The 19,631-nt window shown below is 35.5% G+C and overlaps 3 protein-coding genes and 1 pseudogene across 3 annotated transcripts; 2 read left to right on the top strand and 2 right to left on the bottom strand.

The window, feature by feature from the left end:
• Positions 1-975: 975 nt before the first annotated feature.
• Positions 976-1,809, bottom strand: LOC147297919 (putative protein phosphatase 2C 55 pseudogene; annotated as a pseudogene).
• Positions 1,810-3,963: 2,154 nt separating this feature from the next.
• Positions 3,964-5,087, bottom strand: LOC147297918 (uncharacterized). Its single transcript, XM_086229676.1, has 2 exons — positions 4,703-5,087; positions 3,964-4,231 (listed from the first exon to the last, which is right to left on the bottom strand). Exons 1-2 carry the CDS (start codon positions 5,012-5,014, stop codon positions 4,205-4,207), a joined length of 339 nt encoding a protein of 112 aa, XP_086085802.1. The 5' UTR covers positions 5,015-5,087; the 3' UTR covers positions 3,964-4,204.
• A 2,613-nt stretch (positions 5,088-7,700) lies between these two features.
• On the top strand, positions 7,701-10,478 carry RABA1B (RAB GTPase homolog A1B). Its single transcript, XM_086228754.1, has 2 exons — positions 7,701-8,019; positions 9,927-10,478. Exons 1-2 carry the CDS (start codon positions 7,799-7,801, stop codon positions 10,360-10,362), a joined length of 657 nt encoding a protein of 218 aa, XP_086084880.1. The 5' UTR covers positions 7,701-7,798; the 3' UTR covers positions 10,363-10,478.
• Positions 10,479-10,614: 136 nt separating this feature from the next.
• APC6 (anaphase promoting complex 6) lies at positions 10,615-19,369 on the top strand. Its single transcript, XM_086228753.1, has 16 exons — positions 10,615-11,235; positions 11,833-11,967; positions 12,903-12,976; positions 13,100-13,139; positions 13,496-13,541; positions 13,820-13,899; positions 14,060-14,241; positions 14,345-14,470; positions 14,727-14,801; positions 15,632-15,757; positions 15,949-16,018; positions 17,130-17,212; positions 17,466-17,579; positions 17,994-18,093; positions 18,811-18,846; positions 19,030-19,369. The coding sequence occupies exons 1-16, from the start codon at positions 10,990-10,992 to the stop codon at positions 19,132-19,134; spliced, it is 1,638 nt and encodes a 545-aa protein (XP_086084879.1). The 5' UTR covers positions 10,615-10,989; the 3' UTR covers positions 19,135-19,369.
• The last annotated feature ends 262 nt before the right edge of the window (positions 19,370-19,631 follow it).

The following is a 19,631-nucleotide window of genomic DNA, read 5'->3' as shown; positions in this document are numbered from 1 at the left end:
TTTGAGTGACTATACACCCCTAAAATATATTCATAAGAATTTTGTGTGTTCATCTAGATATTTATTATAAGCATGTAAAAAATTATTGTTGAAACATTAATTTTACATATTTGCTGCACTAATCATCATCATCACCAATTGCTTGAAAATACGCAAATCTTAATATTGATTTTTCTTGTCTAATTTTATTGTATACTTCGTTTTTTTTTTAACTGATGTTCAAACTAAGAAATTGGGCTTTATAGAGCCTTATTCTTAAAACAAAAAAAATATTACAAGTCGTTTTGACTAGTTGGGTGAAGAAGTAGAGGTCTTTGTTCATCTTCAAGTCGTTTGCTCTATTCTTTTTGAATCTTTTCCATATTTCCCATGGTTCTTCGGCGCCGTATAAATCGGTTTCATAAACAACCTTGTCTTTGCCAGGTACCTCTCGTCCGTTGAGCTTGGGGAGAAGGTAGTTGACAAGTAGTTCATCCTCCAGAGGGCAAAACCTGTGCCCCGGAAGCATTTGATCACCATAGCCACCGAGATTCTCCATTCAAATTAAGAAAATTCAACAAGCTCAAGCTTGAAGACAGTATTTGTAACTTTAATGATCGATGACTTATGATCAAGTAGTCGATATGCACTAGTAAATAGTACGTGTATTTATAGAGTTATAGCTAGGGTTTCCTGGTGCATTATATATAGAAACTAATAATCAACTCGGAGAGCCCTTAGTGTGGAATTAGAACCCTACAAATTAGGGTTTCCACGTAATTAATCAACTAGGCGGTGCAAGCATGCACCAATCAGATTTCAGAGTGCAGAATTTAAGGAATTAATTATTGAAATGAAATTGTACAATCACAGAACACAAAAGCGAAGGCAGCAGGAAAATTTTACTAGCTAGCAATGGCAAACTAAATGATCGAGTAGAAGTGGCCAAAAAAAAAAAAAAATGATCGAGTAGAAAAGCAAAAAATCATATGTACTTCATGTTGAAGACATAATTTGTGCTACGACAACAGTTATGTCGTCGATCTTGCCTCCGACGCGTTGGAGTCCAGCCTCGAGAGCCGCACATGAAAAAGGTCTGAAACTGAACTCATCAATGGAGCACTCATAAGCAAGCTGCGCTATGAGGCTGGCCATCGCCTGCGGCTCCATACCCAGTTGGGTGTACATGGCCACAGCCTCTCCAATCTCACTCTCGTACATGTTGTCCAGCAGCCCATCCGTCCCCAAAACGACGACGTCGCCCGGAATCACCCCGATCTGAACCTCCCAAGCCTTGTCAGGCTTATCGCTACTGTCGCTGCTCCCCAGCTGGTACGGGCAGTTGAAACGGTGTTGCTGCGGCGGAGACTTGTACAACAACCTGTTGTTTCGAAACACCAAGAAGCCACTGTCTCCTAAATTCACAGCGTGCAAGAATCCATCTTTGTTCAGCGTGAGAATGCAGGCTGTTGAGGACCCTTGGATGTTCTTGGTGCTTGCGTAAGCTTCCTTCAAGACCTTTCTTGGATCGACGGCTCCGGCAGGTTGCTTACGGGCTGCGGTGGCAGCGTTGGTCATGAGTTGGCGCGCGAACTCACCGGCATCGACGCCTTTCCTGGCCCAGCCACCAACACCGTCGGCCACGCCAAAGGTGTGCGCTTCGGCGCAGATGAAGTGGGCGTCTTCGCCTAGCGCCTGCGTCTTCACTACTTTTTCTTTGGGCCAAGAGTATGACCCACAGACCATCTTCAACTCATCATCATCACAAGTACTCAGTTTGTTGTACTTCACTGAACTCGGCTTCTCAACCCTACGCCTCTCCAAGACCATAGTCATGCTCAAATATTAATTTCCACACAAATATTCAACAAGCAATATCGATCAATATTATTATGTGAAGTGGAGATAGCTAGCTAGGGTGAGTAGCTAGAATGCGTACGTATTTATAGTATAAGTACATGAATTGGGGAACAATTAAGTAACTGAAGGTTTCTCCTAAAACAACAAGGTTTCCTAATTAACCTGCTTAATTAATATTATTAATTAATAGTAATTCACATAGATTCTGCGCACGTACTACGGAGTAATCAATTAATGCTACTTCATAGTACCAAAATCATAATTGCTTTCATTTTTTACTGAAGCTTTTTTTCTGTGTTTGATCGACTAGGAAACTTTTTGCTTAAGTTTCAAGCAAAAGATAGCTTATACCTAGCTAGCTATCTATTTTATACCTAGGTTATACAGTTTTACTTTAGTCACTGACTAATATTAATTCCCCATCACGTACACTTAACTTGATCTAGCTATATATACTAGCATGACCCCAACAATGAAGTCCAAGCGCAGCACCAAAACCCCCAGCCGCAACTTCATCCCTCATCAATCTCATGATTCATGTCTCGATCCCCTCGTCAACCTCGCAGAGTTTGCCGCCGTGAAGGCCCGAGACGCCGCCGAAGCCTATTTCACGCTTCAAAACTTGAACATGGCAATCATGAAGGCCGTGGCCGCCAAACAGTTGGACCCCCATTTGCTCGGCGTTGACAACTTCATCACCGCCTACAAAATCCACAAAGCTGTGTTCGACAAGAAAACCTGGTACCAAGTTCTTGGCATGAGGAAACAATATTACAAGAGGATGGCACTGGCTTTGCACCCTGACAAGAACGGTGCCTTCAAGCTTGTCAAAGCTACTCGCAAAAGGGCTGCAGATGATGGTCAAAGGTGTTACAAGAGAAGCTTTACCATAAATCATAATAAGAAAATCAAATCCAGGCCAAAAGACGACTACTATTGAGATAGTATCACTTGGGTTTTCGTCCTTGTGCTGCTTAATTCATGTGCTACGTACTATACTATTGTTTTGTGATTTGGCTCCTTGACTTGAATTTTGGGGTACGTACGTGCTTAGTTAGTATCAATTGTACCTACTTTCTAAGCAATAATGGCTTCATTGACTTAATGTTGAATCTTATCTTCCCCACTGTTCCTTAGTTCAAACTTTTATATTATCTCTTGTTTTTATGTAACTATTTTCTGTTCATATTTTTTTCAACCATGGACGAGCAAATATAGGATATTGCCCAGTATATGTACGTTGAGTTTTTTCTGCTTAAACTGCACATATAAGTGTATATCAAATTCCACTTAAAATTGGAAATGTCAGTATCGATCATTGTTAGTCACAAATCCTAATTTTTTCTTGCCTTGTTGGATGGCTTGAAGTTTGGTACGTTAGGCCTTACTTTTTGCAGCTTTGTTCTATACTTTTATCTGTAAGCTGCTCAGGACAGGCAGATTAATTACAAGCTCTTTAACACCCCTGCAGGAGGAGCCTTAATTCACGATTTTATATAACTAAGCTCTTTATATCGGTTGCAATTTACTTCCTTATGTATCAAAATTATTCTTCAATGCTTCAAGCCCTTGGTAACTAAGCAATGGTTGATCTTTCTAGTCAGGGAACCATGTACAAGAAGTCCATAAATTAACTCTAAATAAGATTAAAATACTAAATTAATAAATACATTCAAAATAAAAGTAAAAGGGAACAAGAAGAAGAAGAAGAAGAGAGACAAAGCAGAAGATCTGTCTGACATAGTTACATTAATTACAAGCACACCAACTTTGATTAACCCAAAAGTGTGGGAAGGGAATCTATTTCAAGTTTGTAAAGAAAAAACCGTTTTGTGCAGCCTCTCAAGACACAAAAGCAAACCCTGTAGCCTCAGCAGAAGACACATGCATGTCTGAAGTTCTTTTTGCTAGAATGCAGAGCATGTCTGGTTGATGGGTCACTGTATCATTCAAATCTAGCTACCAACATATATAACTTTACCCATAAGAAATTTAAAATTAAGCACACTGTGCCTAGTACTTCTAAATGAGAGAGAGCATTCAAACAGTGATGAAATGATTTTATACTGTATAATGGATATATAATATTGGAAAAGTGGTGTATTGTACAAGGTATGCATCCAGTGGCAAAAATCAATATTTAATTAAAAAAATGTAAAGTAGGTACATATGAAGATATATCTGGTGCATACATATGTAACTACAGTTGTACACAGGACCACACTCCACACATATTGTAATTCTTTTTCATATTGATATAACCCTTTTAAATTTTTTAATCAACCATTTGGTACTTCTGTTTTCTTGGAAGGAAAAAGGGGTACTGTTTGAATGGGAACGATCAATTTGGAGAGTACGTATCGAGCTATTGCCTTGAACAGCACCATAAGGCCTGCAACCAAGAAACAAAACAACATAGCATCATTTTGAATGCATTGTTCAACATGCATTAAATTCTCTTCAAATAAAAAAAGAATGGTAATAACAAAAGAGTAGCATTCGTCTAATCAAGCACATTGTTGATCAAGCACATTGTTGATCACATCACATAAAAATAAAAATGAAATTATCACTTATATAGATCACTCTAACCTTTATGGCCAATGTGGGTATAAAAATTATTGTTTCCACAAGCATGAATAAGGTCGAACATTGAGTGATACCAAATGTACTACATTTCCGAACATATCTCTTATAGAAATGAGACTCATTTATTGATCAAATAAACTCGAACATACAAATTGATCAAATATCTCTTTTAAAAAGTAAAACAAAAGGCAAATTAAGGAACACGCAAAGTATCTCTCCACACAGTGAAATTAAAATGAATTTATATCTGAATAGAAAATAAGCAAGCACATACAGTGATCAAACAGAAGAAGCGTCTGGGCCATGCCATCTTGGCATTCTTAAGTTTGGAGTAGATTTGTTCATCTTGAAAAGTAGATATTATATTGCCTGGCGAGTCCAAAAACACCCTCCGACGTATTGGAGGAGACCACAGACCACTCTGCTCGTAATCGAAGTCGTATTGCGAGGCATCAAAGAACTTCCCGAGTAGCCTCTCGGATACCGATTTCGAAACCATCTGAATACTTGGAGTAGTACTACTGCTAACTGAAGAGTTAGTTTCCAGAGTTGATGATGCCGGTGAAGAAGGGTCTGACATGGACATTGAGAGAGAGAGAGAGAGAGAGAGAGAGTGTGTGTGTGTGTGTGTGTGTGAGTGGTTTACAAGTTTCCGAGATGAAAAAACAGAGGATGGGGTTTGGGGATTAGAGGGGAGTAGGGGACATGGCAATTATGGTAGGGACGTGAGTGGTATGATTAGAGAGAGGTCTTGTTTGGCTTTCGGGTTCACAACAAATTGGTTTAAAAGCATTTCATGTCTGTCTATAGCATCGAAAAAGTTAAGGTTTGGCGAATATAAATAACTATATAAGGCTTTTTTGTACGAATACCCCAGACTATAGGAGTGTGCGAAAAAATTATCAAACAAAATAATTTTTACAAATTGCCATATAATTTTACTTATGTGAGACAATGTCCCATCTAGCTAAATATAATATTTATGGCCTTAATTGGGGGATTTTCGGGCTAGCTAGCTCATAAACTTTACTAAGGGTTGGTTTGGTAATACTATCGTATTGTATTCAGTGAATTAGATATATACTTGTGTCGTGTTTGTATTGATATACATATCGTATTATAGGACGCGTACTCGTAGAATATTTCTAGAGCATATTTCTTCTTTTATTTTCCTTTTTATTTTTGGGGGCAGTTGTTTAAGGAGCATTAATAATTTAATTATATCATGTATTTATTTTTTTGGTAAGAAATTATATCATGTATTTAACAAGGCTGGCCAATTCGAATTTTGAATTGAGTAAAGTGCAAATCGTTAGAGTTGGGTCCATGGGTTTCTAAATAGAAACAATGCATCCTTAGTCTTACAAAAAGGCTATAATTCATTTCTTGGGAATCACATCTACAATATGGAATAGAACATTGGTCTAATATGTATAGTAAAAGACATTATCATTACAACTTTCTGTAACTTTATATTTAAGGAGCCATCTAACTAAAGCCCGCATTAATTCTTGACCACATTATCTTTTATACTTTCGGTAAGCTTGAAACTATCAAGTTACATTACATGAATATGAATATGATCCAAAAAACAAAGTAAAGAGCAAAAAATAAAAAGGTGTTATGGGCCTTAATGACTAAAACTTTGCGTTAATGTGTGCTTCCAAAAGCAAGGATTAGCTCATATTTAAAAAAAAAAAAAAAAAAAAAGCAAGGACTGAGTTTGGCTAATGAATGTAATTAAGCTGGTTCGATAGGGCAATGATGATTTGGTATAATGATATTTAATATTTCCTTTGTGAAAGGAAGTATTGGGTTTAAATCTCATGAATAATATTATTAATTAATATGTATTTGTTTAAGTTATGTAGCTCGATGCAAGTTTTTAGTATGAGTGATATTAATCACACATTAAAAATTTAATACGACAATTCATAATAGTTAGAGTTAGAGAATCTACTATTAATAGTATCTAACACCTTAATTTCACATATGAATGATAGTTGGTGGGCAGCCCAATTAAAAAAATTTGTAAAATTTGTTCTTATGTACACAAGTTCGATTTCCGATCCTTTTTCCCTAAATCTCAAAAATAAATAAAAAATTCACATATGAATAGGTTCTTAAGTTTGGGACAATATTGTGTTGGTTTGTCAATCAATATGGGTTCTAAAGGGGATAATTTGTCAACCAAACTAACGGTGTTACTTTCGAAACTACGGGATCTAATTCAAAATCACACATGTTATATATCATGTACACTATGCCACTCGAATCTCCTGCCACTGAGCCAAAAGGAAGGAAAAAAAAGTTCTAAGGCCCATGAATATGAACTTTGTCACGAGCCCAATGAGCCCAATTCAAATTGGTCAGACGGCTCACATAGTTACATAAGTTGTTCAACTCACGAGCCCAATCCAGATTCACTGATGGAGCATTTTAAAGGAGAATGGAAAACATTTGTAAGAATCCAACCACAAATTGAAAAATATCTCTCCCAGATATTTATTAATGGCAGGTATTTGAAGTAGGTAAAATGTAAAATTAGATCCTCTCCGTAAATTCTTTTGAAGACAGAGGTTTAGTAACATTTTTCTTTATTTGTTAGATTAAATCTTTGCAACATTTCAACAAGTTAGATTTCCCTTAAAAAGATGTAGAAACTTGGCTGGTCTTTATGGTCCTTAATTTTATTCAATTTCAATAATATCCCCAACATCATTAATTGCAAACTTATCATTAATAGTATGAATTCCTCATTTCAAAGAAAATGGTAGGATTTTACCATTTAAGAACTTAAATTTATTTAGTCATATACACACTGACACACATAGATATTTCTCAAAAAAAAAAAAAAAAAAACACACACACACACATAAAGACAAAAACATAAGCCGACCCATATATACAATTAATATTATATTAATATATGAATGATAGAACGAGGCGCTCATTAAAGCACCATTCGTTTGTAGAATAAGGGCATTATAATTTTCAGGTATTTTTGTATCAATTTTTCTTATTAAAATTGAATTAAAAATAATTCACTTTTTTTGGTCAATAATTTACTTTTTAATTTTTTTCAAACACAACATATTATTGCATTTAATAAGAAATTACAAAAACAAAAGGACTAAAAATACTATATATAGCTAGATGTAAAAATGTAATGATTAAAACATGAAGCTCATGGTATTTACGTAGAGGCTCCCTCACGCTACAACTTCCTTTGGCATCAATTTTCTGGCGCTTTTTTAAAAGAAACACTTTCACGCTTCCCACTTCACTATCTCCACCGAAAGCTCCTTCCAGCTCTCTCTCCTCTCTCTCTGCAAATCTCACTCTCTCCCTCCCTAATTTAACAGCAACAATGGCTGGGTACAGAGCTGATGACGACTACGACTACCTCTTCAAGGTGGTCTTGATTGGGGACTCGGGTGTGGGCAAGTCCAATCTGCTTTCTAGGTTCACTAAGAACGAGTTCAACCTCGAGTCCAAGTCCACCATTGGGGTTGAGTTCGCCACCAGGACCTTGAACGTTGATAGCAAGGTCATCAAGGCTCAGATTTGGGACACTGCTGGCCAAGAAAGGTCCTCTTTCTCCTTCTTCTATGTTTTTTCTCATCTGGGTCTTTCTTGCTTTTTACTTGTTTTCTTGGTTTGTGAAGTTATTTCTATTTTGGGGTACATTGGGTTATTTGTGAAGCTGGAGTAGCATTGATTTGTGGGCTTTGGTGAAATTCAGGAACAGATTTGGTTGTTTATTGTTGCATTTAGATATGTTCAGCTCAGATTTTTTCAATTATGGTTTATATTTTGAAATTTGTATGCTTGATTAGGAAGTTGGGTTATCTCTTGTTATTGCAAAGACTCCTTGATCTCAGAATAGTAGGTAGGTGGGTTTTAGATCTTGCCTGGTCCTCTTTAATTCAGATCCATGCATAAAAGAATAAGAGAAGATAATATATTATGTGGTAGTGGTGGCCTGTCCATAGCATATCATTGTGGTGGTAGGTGGCTAGGTCCTAAGGCCTTGTCCTTGTGTCACAATTTGAAAACTGAACTTTATTTTTTTATTTTTATAGGTAATCAATTCTAACTAATCAAATTTAAGAGATTTTTTGAGCTCCTTAATTCTTGATAAGTGAAAGGAATTCCATTAATCACTTCCTGGGCATTGTTCTCTATCTAGTAGTCTTTAGAATGAGTTCTGAAGGAGAGGTTCTTCTGAATTTCTTTGATATGTTCTCAATCAGGTCTACCATTTTTTTATACAGTGGCTGTTATTTCTTTGAGTTTCTCAACTCCAAGTTAATACGGAAAAAGCATGCGTATATTCCCAGCCTTCTTGAACCAAGCCTATTACTCTGCAGATTGGCGAGGTTCCTAGGCTTTATTGTAGAACCAAGTCTATCACTAAGCAACAGCACAACCAAAAATCTTTATCTTAGAGCATGCAACATCACAACCAAATCAAATTTTAGTTAACCTTGAACTAATTTTCCAAATGTTATATATTTTGAGGAGAATTAAAGCATTGAATCAAGAAAAGTTGTTGAATGCCATACAGAAGGTTCCGGAGTGGCTACAATACATTTTAAGGGTGTGATTTAAGGGTTGACAGAGAAGGGGCAGACTAGGAGCACCACCAAGCCAACTTTGCTTCTATCCACATATAATTTAACGTTTAAAATTCTAAGGACTAACTATAGATATTAAGTAAATTGGAGGTGTAAGTGTTGATTTATTTATTTATTTATTTTTTCCATTTTATCCTCTATGCATGGTCATTGCAGTTAAATAGTTAAGAGTTTTGCTTATGTTTGAGACTCTTAAGGAATCAAATGGGAATTAATTATCAAAAACAAAACCAATTTCATTTGTGGTAATAAGTTCAAAGAGGTTAAGCTGCAGCAAGTCAACCCATGGAATGACAACTTATTTTATCACTGAGAATTGATGCAGCGCACGGGCTATTGTAACTATGCGTATTTGCTTCTTGATATTAGTTTCACTTGGGTTACTATATGGTAGTTATGGAGGCTCAAATTATATGATATTTCAAAATGGACTACCATACGCTCATGAATATTGCTTTTGCTTGTTTCTTGGCATTTTAGTTTGTGCCACTTATTAATTAAGGCCAATTTATATCTGCTGGAGACCTTGTAGCATCATTATATCAAACTACTACACTATTATATGGCTAATAGTGATTTTCTAGGACCTTTTCATATCTATGATAGGAATTAACTCAATGTTTTCAATAATTATGGCTTGAAAATTTGTCATGAACTCAAGATTTTCAATGGTTAATGATGGATTTTAATCAATTTGACAAAAAGGCCTTCCACCTTTGTAGTAGGAGGTGCAAGTTCTTCATACTTGCTTAAAGTCTTCTTACTATGTTCCCTCTGAATGATGCTTTTGTTCTAGGTCTTATTTTATGCAAAACTTCTTCATGCATGCCCCTTAAATTTTCCCTCTTGACTTCATAGGTACCGTGCCATCACCAGTGCTTACTATCGTGGGGCTGTGGGAGCACTCCTTGTGTACGATGTCACTCGCCATGCAACATTTGAGAATGTTGACAGATGGCTGAAAGAATTGAGGAACCACACTGATTCCAACATTGTCGTGATGCTTGTTGGGAACAAATGCGATCTTCGCCACCTCGTGGCTGTCTCAACTGAAGATGGGAAGTCCTATGCTGAGAAGGAGTCACTCTACTTCATGGAAACCTCTGCTCTGGAAGCAGTGAATGTGGAAAACGCGTTCGCTGAAGTTCTGACTCAAATCTACCATATTGTGAGCAAGAAGGCAGTTGAAGCGGGAGAAAATGGAACAGCTCCATCCGTCCCAGCCAAAGGAGAGAAAATAAATATAAAAGATGATGTGTCTGCTTTGAAGAGAGTTGGGTGCTGCTCAAGCTAGGTTTGGTAAACAAAACTTTATTGAATGAATATGGCTTCTCTGTACTGTGTAATATTTTCAGAGGGATACAAACTAGATGATACCGGAACAAGAATTTTTTCCTTGAGTAAGCTACCTATATTATCCACAATTAGTGACAATCCCAGTGGATGCTGATTAGCACATATAAATCGCCTTTCAGCACCATCCATGCTTTTAAATTTGTTCCACCAAGGATATATTTGATAAATTTCAATCTGGGAATTGTATCAACCTCTTCTAACCAAGTCTTTAGTCAACTTTTGAGTTCTTTGATATCATAACATACCATAATTCCTAATAATATCATTCCAATAAGTTCAATAACAAAGTATACTGAAATTATTCTGTACATGGACATTATAAGAATGAAATATGTTTGGGTGGACATTATAAGAATGAAATATTTGATATGACATGGTACATGGGCCAAACCAGGCCCACTCCAAACTCAAAATAAGAGTCCAAGCCCATCACAATAATCACCTCTAAAACCTCCTAGCTCCCGCTCAATTCAATCAACCTCCCTCTCCCCAAAACCTTCTCTCTGGCGCTCTCCCTAGAACCCAATTCCAATCCAAGCAAGTAGAGCAACCCCTTTTGGTGAGAATGAGAGAGGAAGAGATAGAGAAGCTTCGTGGGGTAGTGAGGGACTGCGTGAGCAAGCATCTCTACTCGTCCGCCATCTTCTTCGCCGACAAAGTCGCTGCCTTTACCAGTGACCCTGCCGATATCTACATGCAGGCTCAGGCTCTCTTTCTCGGCCGCCATTATCGACGAGCCTACCACCTCCTCAACGCCTCTCAGATCGTTCTTCGTGACCTCCGATTTCGTTACCTCGCTGCTAAGTGCCTCGTAAGTCTCACTCCCATCATCCTCAATTTCTATGTTCCTCTGTTGAAATCAAGAAATGGGATTTTCTTCTATATATTTTTGTTAGTTTTTAAACCCTTTTTTTTTTTTTTTTTTGCAATGGGTTCTGTTTGTTTTGTTGATTTGGTTCAATGCTTTTGCTTGAAATGGGGTTTCCATTTGTGGGTTGTGGGTTTTTTAGTTTGGTTTTGTTTCACTTCGGTATGTGGTGCTAGAAAAAAAAAATTTACCTATTTATTCCTCGGATTAAAGAGATGGCATTTTTTAATGTTGGCGATCTTTTAAATGCAGTAAAACATTTGTAACTTTCTCAGCTGGTAAGACATACATACATTTGCTATCAGTAAAACAAATTCTTTTTTCAGTTCACTCTCTCTCTTCCCATGCTTTTTTTTTTTTTTTTTTTCCGGATAGTTATGACATTAAAGGAAGGCGGCTATGCTTCTGTTGCCACTGTTAAGATATGAGGTTAATTTAGACTTGACAGTCTTCTGCGCTAAATTGGGCTCCATGAAGTTGCATTCTAAGTTAATAGTACTGACCAGTTCATTTTTTTTTCTTCCACGTGTGTGTAATCAGGAGGAGCTGAAGGAGTGGGATCAATGCCTATTAATGCTTGGTGACGCTAAAGTGGATGAGCATGGGAATCTGTATGACACCAAGGATTCCAATGTCATGTACTTGGATAAAGATGTCGAAGATCATGAGATCAATGTGAGATTTCCACCCCCTCTCTCCCTTCTTCTTAACATTGCTATATGAAAACGTTGGCTGGTATCATTTTTTAATGTTCTACTGTTAGACACTACTAATGTTCACAACTAATGAATCAATAGCTTCATAAGGAGTTTGTTATAATCATGGTAAGCGTAGGAAACACATTGTTAACGCAGGTGAGTAAAATTTGCATATCAGTTTGGGAGTAATAAACTTGGTGTCCTTGAGGATGCATATTAATAATTATATATTCCTTGTCCCATTATAATAAACATTCCCAGAGTTGCAGTAAGCGAATATATTGTTACTTTTTAGTTGGGAAATAGGCTGCTTCTCTCTGCTAATGACCCAATTTTGGTTCATAATTAAAAAAGAAAACTTGACAAACTTTTTAATTGTGTTGCAAACTTCAGTTTTTTAATTTAAGGGCGTTGCAATGTCTATAATTTTGTGCTAGGGAAAAAGAATTGGTTTTAGCTGCTGCAAAAGAAATGGTGGCCAAGCTTTATTGTAGGATTTTATTGTTGTTACAATTTGAGAGGATGGAAAAAATTTATCTGGCTTTGAGTGATTTGGGTTGAAGTGTTTTTTAATACTTTATTTGTTGACTTGTGACTAATAAATGATTAGAAGTCTCCCTTTTTTACTATGAGAAGAGGAAAAAAAGAATCATTACTGAAATATGACATCAGGTTTATCTCTCTCTCTCTCTCTCTCTAAGTTGGTTTTATTGTACTACTTATCTACTTAATTCATTTACTAGCTAGGTATCTACTTTTTAGAGTTTGAGTTTGTGGCTATCTGAGTTTTCATTGTTGATGGCTTTGTATTGGCCGATGCTACAAACTCCATCAGGCATGTTGAGGTTCTAGGGCATTTATGGTCCTATAAGGTTTCTAGTCATGTAATGTATTATTCCTATCTTGCAACAGATATCTTCTGCCATATGCTTTCTACGAGGTAAGGCATATGAAGCTTTGGAAAACCGTGTCCAGGCCCGACAGTGGTAAGTTTTTCCTGATATGTGTGTGGGTGTGTTTTATGGATTCAGAATAATATGATTAGAATAGCACATATGTTGGTTGGAGAGATCCTTTAACTTGTTCTATTTGCTTTTGTCTTTTTTAAGGTACAAAGCTGCTATCAAAGCTGATCCTTTATGTTATGAGGTATGCATGGAATTTATTTTGTTGAGTCTGAGATTTTACTTACCAAAATTAGTTTCTCGCTTGTATTCCCTGACATTTCTGCCTACCAAAAGCAGGGAAGTAGTTTTCCCTACAAAAGAATTTAAATTTCTAAGGCAACAACTTGATAAACTGTTTTGTCCTTTCAAACATGATAAAGTACATAGAGTCTTGTATCATTTGATTTTTTTTAAACGTTTGCAAGATTTCACTTTTAGTACAGAGGCATTAATCAGAAGTTAGTTAGAATCATTTTACTAATGGTTTTGTTTAGTACAGAGGCAAGAATCATTTTGTCCTTCATACTTTTGCTAATGGCTTTGTTTATCCTTTTTCAGGCATTGGAATGTCTTATTGAAAATCACATGCTTACGTGCGAGGAAGGTAAGGAGTCATCAAACTAATCTTGTTCTTTTAATCACATGTTCTTCTTATTGATGGGAGTAACATCCTGGATTTCTGTACCTAAGTCCCTATTTTTAGATTGTCTAATTGTTTTATTTTTCTTTTTCATTGTGATTCCTGAAATCTATGTAGGCTTCTGTTATTGTTAATGATCCATAGAATGCATTGGAGTTGCCTCTGCATTTCTTCAAACAATTATTTAAGTAAGGATGAGATGTTCCCCTACTTAAACTTGTTGATTTTCTGCTGAATTTCAGAGACAAGCCTACTCTCGTCATTACAATTTTCTCCTGAAGACGGATGGCTCTCATCATTCTACTCGTGTTTAATTAAAAAGGTAAACAGAAATGCCAATTCAAAATGTCCCAGTTCAAGTGTCGAACATGGTGAAGTCCTCTTACATCTCAACAAATTTTTATAGATTTACTTTACAAACATCAAGTAACAATATATTTTTCTATGTCCTCATCAGTCTTTTTCCTTTTTGTGTTTCCCAGTATGACAAAGAAAATGTTGTAGTAGCAAAATTCAGGGAACTTGAAAAAGAAAGTTGTAATAGTAACATTTGTGATCCATCCTTCATTCGCAATTTGAAAACCAACACTGACCTTCTAGCCTGCAAAGCTGAATACTACCATCAGTGTGGTGAATATCAAAAGTGCTTTGAACTAACCTCTGTGTAAGTTGGCAACTGGTATGGAACTAAATACGCTAAGAATCTATGTATGAGATGCAATTTTCCCCCCAATAATCTATCTTTGTTTTCATTTTTAATTTAACAGACTGCTTGAAAAGGATCCTTTCCATCTGAAAAGTACATTGGTGCATCTAGCAGCAGCTATGGAGCTTGGGCATTCAAATGAGCTCTATCTTATGGCATGCAATTTAGTGAAGGACTATCCTCAAAAGTGAGAGTGGTTGAAACACTTATTACTCGAGTCACTAGTGTTCAATTTGAAAGTACTGAATACTCATATTTTATGGTATGCTGGGAACGGGATGTGCGGTCTAGATTGCGGTTCCTGGGGGGTTTGGGAAATCTGGTAACTCTGGTTTGAGATGCCACTGGAAAGAGAGATTTTGGATTTTCCCTAGGAATTGTATGTATTGTTGCTCGTGTAATTCATTTAGTTTATTACTTCATCAGGTTTATTCTCTTTGTAGGGCTTTATCATGGTTTGCTGTTGGCTGCTACTATTATTGTATAAAAAAGTATGATCAGTCACACCGTTATTTCAGGCAAGTTCATCACGATTAGTAATGCTGTTAAACAGAATATGTACATGTGAATATATTTTGAGTTGCCTCATTTGCCCCATGTTTAAACTGTGATTTTTTGGTTTTGAGCACTTTAAATTTTCTGCTTTACTGGTTTGAGATTCTTTAAAAGTAACATCATATTTTTCTTTATATTTTGGAAGGCTTTATTATTCCATTATGCTATGCATATGAGAAATTATGGTATGACCATTCTTTTCTCTCATATATGAATCAAGTTATGAGCATTTTGTTGCCTGTTCAGTTGCCTTCACATTATAATGGATGCGTTAAATTACTAAATGAATGTGAATTCTGCTGGATTGTATATGAATTGCATTTCTCATAAAATCATTCAAACTTTTATTATTTGTTACCACATTGATTTTTTCAAATATAAAATTATCTTGGTTATTTTCCTCCAAATATTTTTACTTTCATTTATGTTAATCATCTGTTAGATGTTTAGGTTTTATACTTTGGACCAATCCTAGTTTGAAGCCTTAACATGGGCTGCTGATTACTCCTTCATTGGATGACAGCTTTTTGGGGTTTATCCAGACCATTATATAAGAAAAAATCATTTGTAATGATAACACCAGGAAGGAGAGGTTGTTGCTTATTTATATGTTGCAAATTGAATATGTTGGATTTTTAACCTAGGTGAATTTCCAATTCCAGTGTTGGAGGGTTAGTACGCCCTTAGATATTGTACTCATCAGTTAACATTTCCTCAATCAACCATGCCATTTGTTGATTTTATCGGGTATGCAATTATTAATTATTTCTCTTGGCTCTGTTCTACACTATAGCAAGGCTACCAGTCTAGATGGGACCTTTCCACCTGCTTGGATAGGATATGGGAATGCTTATGCTGCTAAAGATGAGGGTGATCAAGCAATGTCGGCTTATCGCACTGCTGCTCGTTTGTTTCCAGGGTAATTTATTGTATTTAAATCTCTCAGTCTCTTCTTTATGGTTGACTGTTAACTTGAATTTTTTCGTCTGCCACTTGAAATATAAGGAAGAAGATATGGTCACGTTATGTATATTATTATTGGCAGAGCGTTAAATTCTCTTATTATTTATAAATTGTCTTTTTACAGGCCTTGATATTCTCTTATTCCAGGTGCCATTTACCAACTTTGTACATTGGAATGGAGTACATGCGAACCCACAGCTTTAAGCTTGCTGAGCAGGTAACTTAGATTTCTGTAAACACTTACATATTGCCAATTGTGATCTTGACTTTGGTAAGAAATGTGAAATGATTCACATCTATATTTCATATAAAGGAAGCCCTGAATTCCAGTGGCACGTTTACTTCATGACTCGCTACCTTATGTCAACCATTTAAGTGTCAAAAACAGCCCTTTATATCATATGATTAATCTAAAAATTTTGAGAGTATAATGGGCAGTTCGAGAATTGGATAACTACTCTAGAGGAGTTTGCTTTGTTCATAAGCACCTATATTTGGTCAAAAAGGAAATTGTAAGCAAAGGAGAGCAATATTAAATGTGAAGCGTGTCTGAGGGACTATTGTACCATTGAGTGAAGACTGTCTTGGACAATTTTTTTTCCTTGCAGATATTATGTAATTTGGATGTGAACTTCAGACTTCTGGTCTTAATTTATTTTTGGTAGTACCTTTTTAAATAATATAAAAGCTAAGAGTCATAATCTTGAGTTTCTGACCTTGAGTTAAATTTAAGATATCTGTTGGTTCAAACTCCTCCATGCTTAGAATTGAGAAGCTAAAAATTACTTGCATAAAATTTCCGTTGCTGTGAAATCAGTTATAAAACTCAAAATGACAGCAAATTCATTATTTGTTTTATTTATTTAATTTTTTTCGTTTGGGTGTGTTTGGATAAGGCACACTATTTATCATTTATAATAATTTGATTTTGAAGTAAATCCCTTAAATTTTAATTATTTCAATTTAACCTTTCTAACTCTAATATATTTTACATTTATTACATCACACTAATGTCACTGGTTCAACCTTTGGTTCCATCACAGTTGAACCTCTGACCCTGAACCCTTTTCCTTCTCTATTTCGATGTCCAGTCCAGTTCTCGAAACATTGGTTACAACATAGAAGTATGATATGATTGCAAAGCAATATCTCAGATTGCTAAGAGATTAGAAGTAACTCCTCCATCATTTTGAATATCTTTATTTTATAAATTTGATTGTCTCATGTGCATATCTCAACAGACAATTATGGATTCTATAACCCAATATTTTCATGTGTATTGTTTTATCATATGATAAAAATTTTTGATACACCTCTTTGCACTTTAGTTCTTTATGCAGGCTAAGACTACTTGCCCATCAGATCCACTTGTATATAATGAACTAGGTGTCGTTGCTTATCATATGAAGGAGTAAGTGCTGCATCCTGAAATATGCAACCCTAAATAATGTTTATTAAATATTTTTGTAAATAGCATTCCAAAATGCTGACCATAGTAGTATTCTGTCATTTATGTGGACTATTATTCCGTGTTATTGAATTTTTTTGCATGTTTTCTTTCCATTTTATTCTGCTTTATTATATGGTCATTTGTTATAAATCTTCTCTTCAGCCATTCATACTAAGTCAAGCGATTTTTGATGAATCTTTGTCTTTTGATACAGGTATAATAAAGCTTTGTGGTGGTTTGAGAAAACTTTGGCTCAAATTCCTTACCCTTTAAGTGAAATGTGGGAACCAACTGTGGTCAATCTCGCTCATGCATACAGAAAATTGAAGTAAGTTATTTATTTGCTCAGTTCCTAGCATTTATTTTGTTAGCACCTTCTGTGAACTTGAGGATATATAGTGTCTGTCCTTTCTTTCTGCTCGAGCTTTCAGTTGTTCTAGGAGATTATGGTAGCTTTGATTTATGGGGTTCAGAGAATGTTCTGTGGATACTTTGATTCTATATTGTTCATTACTATAGTATATAAGCTTTTCTCTTCAGTTTCTCTCCTCTTTCTGAGTAAAGTTTTGTCGTCATTCAAATAAGATGTCTACTGCTTATTATTATTTTTTAATCTTTGGGGGAGGGGGGTCTACTACTTATGTTGGTGCTTTTAATTTCCTTCACAGAAATAGGTTCTAATCTTTGGATGTAAAACTAGTATTTTCTTTTAGCCTACTTATATAAACCTAATCTGTCTCAGGATGTATAATAAAGCTATTTCATACTATGAGAAAGCACTTGCATTATCAACAAGCAGTGTGAGTACTTATGCAGGTCTTGCATATGCTTACCATTTGCAGGTATGTAAAGTTCTCGACTACTTGTTTATCTTTTAAAAGGAAAAAATTCTTTCATTTGAAGTGGATTAGGAAGCCCATTTTGCATAGTAAATATTGATTGTATTATTAATATACATTATTAGGAAAAAAAATGGTCGAATTTGGTACTACTGTTTATTAGACAAGAAAGTATGAGTATTATGTTCTTGAATACTTGAGCAGTTTCTATATCTCCGTTTTTAAACATGAATAGAGAAGAGAATTGGCTCACCATGTCAAATAGAGAACAAAAAAGGGAATTCCCTCAAGTATTTATATATTTTTTTCCTTTTTTGGTAAGGAGCTGATGAGTGTGTCCTGTTAAAAAAGTATGTACCTTCACATTTGGTGCACAGAGGAATTATGGGATACTTTAAATGAATGGAGAGATAACCTGCTTGTTCCATTCCGCTGTTTAAAAATATTTCCTAAATGTATCCTATAGTATGTCAGATTTTTGAAACTTGAATGGATAAATTAACATTTTATTCGACATTAAAACAATAGAATCTTGCTTGGGAATGGTAAGCCATCACTTAGACTATTTATCCTTGTTTTTGGAGAATTTATTACTTGGAATTTGTTGTTCAAACACGGAAATATGTCAAATTTAAGTGTATATATGCCTTTTGTCCGTGTCCACTATGATGAAAATATGATGTGAATGTTTTGTTTCTCCTCTTTTCAACTGTTGTGCAGGATAATTTTAGTGCAGCAATTACATATTATCATAAAGTGAGTAATACTCTCTCTCGCACCCCCTCTCCCTCTCCCTTTCCTCTTTTAGTTGTTTAACTTGTTTCTCTTATGGTTGAATGCACTGTGTATCCCGTTATGTGTATCAGAAAATTAGATCTTATTGCATCATTTGTGATGCACTGTTATGAATCTGCTGCCTTTGTTCTTGTTTCCATGCAGGCTTTATGGCTAAACCCAGGAGATCAGTTTTGCACTGAAATGTTAAGTTTGGCTTTAGTAGATGAAAGCCGCCGTGGTGTAGATCCCAGAACTGAGTTTCGATGAAATGAGGGTTATGTTTGATAATGCTAATATATTCTTTTTACTCATGTTGTATTGTATGCACAATAGATACCCCAAAGCCTTGGATAGAATAGTTGATGTAATTTTAATTTATTTCTTGTATCAAAGTAGGATTTATAGGCTTTTATATTTATTGTAATTGTCTCAATTATTGAAAAAAGAAAAGTTCATGGCTGTTTATTAATGATTTTGGCCAAATATGTCTTTTGGAAACTGAATGCACATTGTGTATCTAGACATAATTAATACAGTGATTGTTAAAAAGGGATTGTGAAATGGGTAGAATAATTGAACCTCTTTCTTTTGGACTTGAATAAAATTTTACTGAAAAAACTTATTGTCATAAATACAGCTTCTGCTGAATGTCCGCATTGTGCAGCAAAATAGTGCTGGGCACCTGGTACGGTATCAAAATCAGTAGATAATGACATTTCCTGGTAGAACAATGGTATATCAACCAAAAGGAGAGAGACATAAAA

This window comes from Dryas octopetala, chromosome 1, assembly GCF_963921425.1.
Source record: "Dryas octopetala chromosome 1, drDryOcto1.1, whole genome shotgun sequence".
Taxonomy (NCBI): Eukaryota; Viridiplantae; Streptophyta; class Magnoliopsida; order Rosales; family Rosaceae; genus Dryas; species Dryas octopetala.
The sequence above is the reverse complement of the archived record's forward strand: the minus strand, read 5'-3'. Positions and strand labels throughout refer to the sequence as shown.

Coding starts and splice junctions, on each gene's coding strand:
- LOC147297918 (XM_086229676.1), bottom strand. CDS start 5,014: ATGTCCATGTCAGACCCTTCTTCACCGGCATCATCAACTCTGGAAACT. Junction 4,232..4,702: donor GCTTCTTCTGTTTGATCACT/GTATGTGCTTGC, acceptor TCTTGGTTGCAG/GCCTTATGGTGCTGTTCAAG.
- RABA1B (XM_086228754.1), top strand. CDS start 7,799: ATGGCTGGGTACAGAGCTGATGACGACTACGACTACCTCTTCAAGGTG. Junction 8,020..9,926: donor GACACTGCTGGCCAAGAAAG/GTCCTCTTTCTC, acceptor TTGACTTCATAG/GTACCGTGCCATCACCAGTG.
- APC6 (XM_086228753.1), top strand. CDS start 10,990: ATGAGAGAGGAAGAGATAGAGAAGCTTCGTGGGGTAGTGAGGGACTGC. Junction 12,977..13,099: donor CGTGTCCAGGCCCGACAGTG/GTAAGTTTTTCC, acceptor GTCTTTTTTAAG/GTACAAAGCTGCTATCAAAG. Junction 13,900..14,059: donor ACTCGTGTTTAATTAAAAAG/GTAAACAGAAAT, acceptor TGTGTTTCCCAG/TATGACAAAGAAAATGTTGT.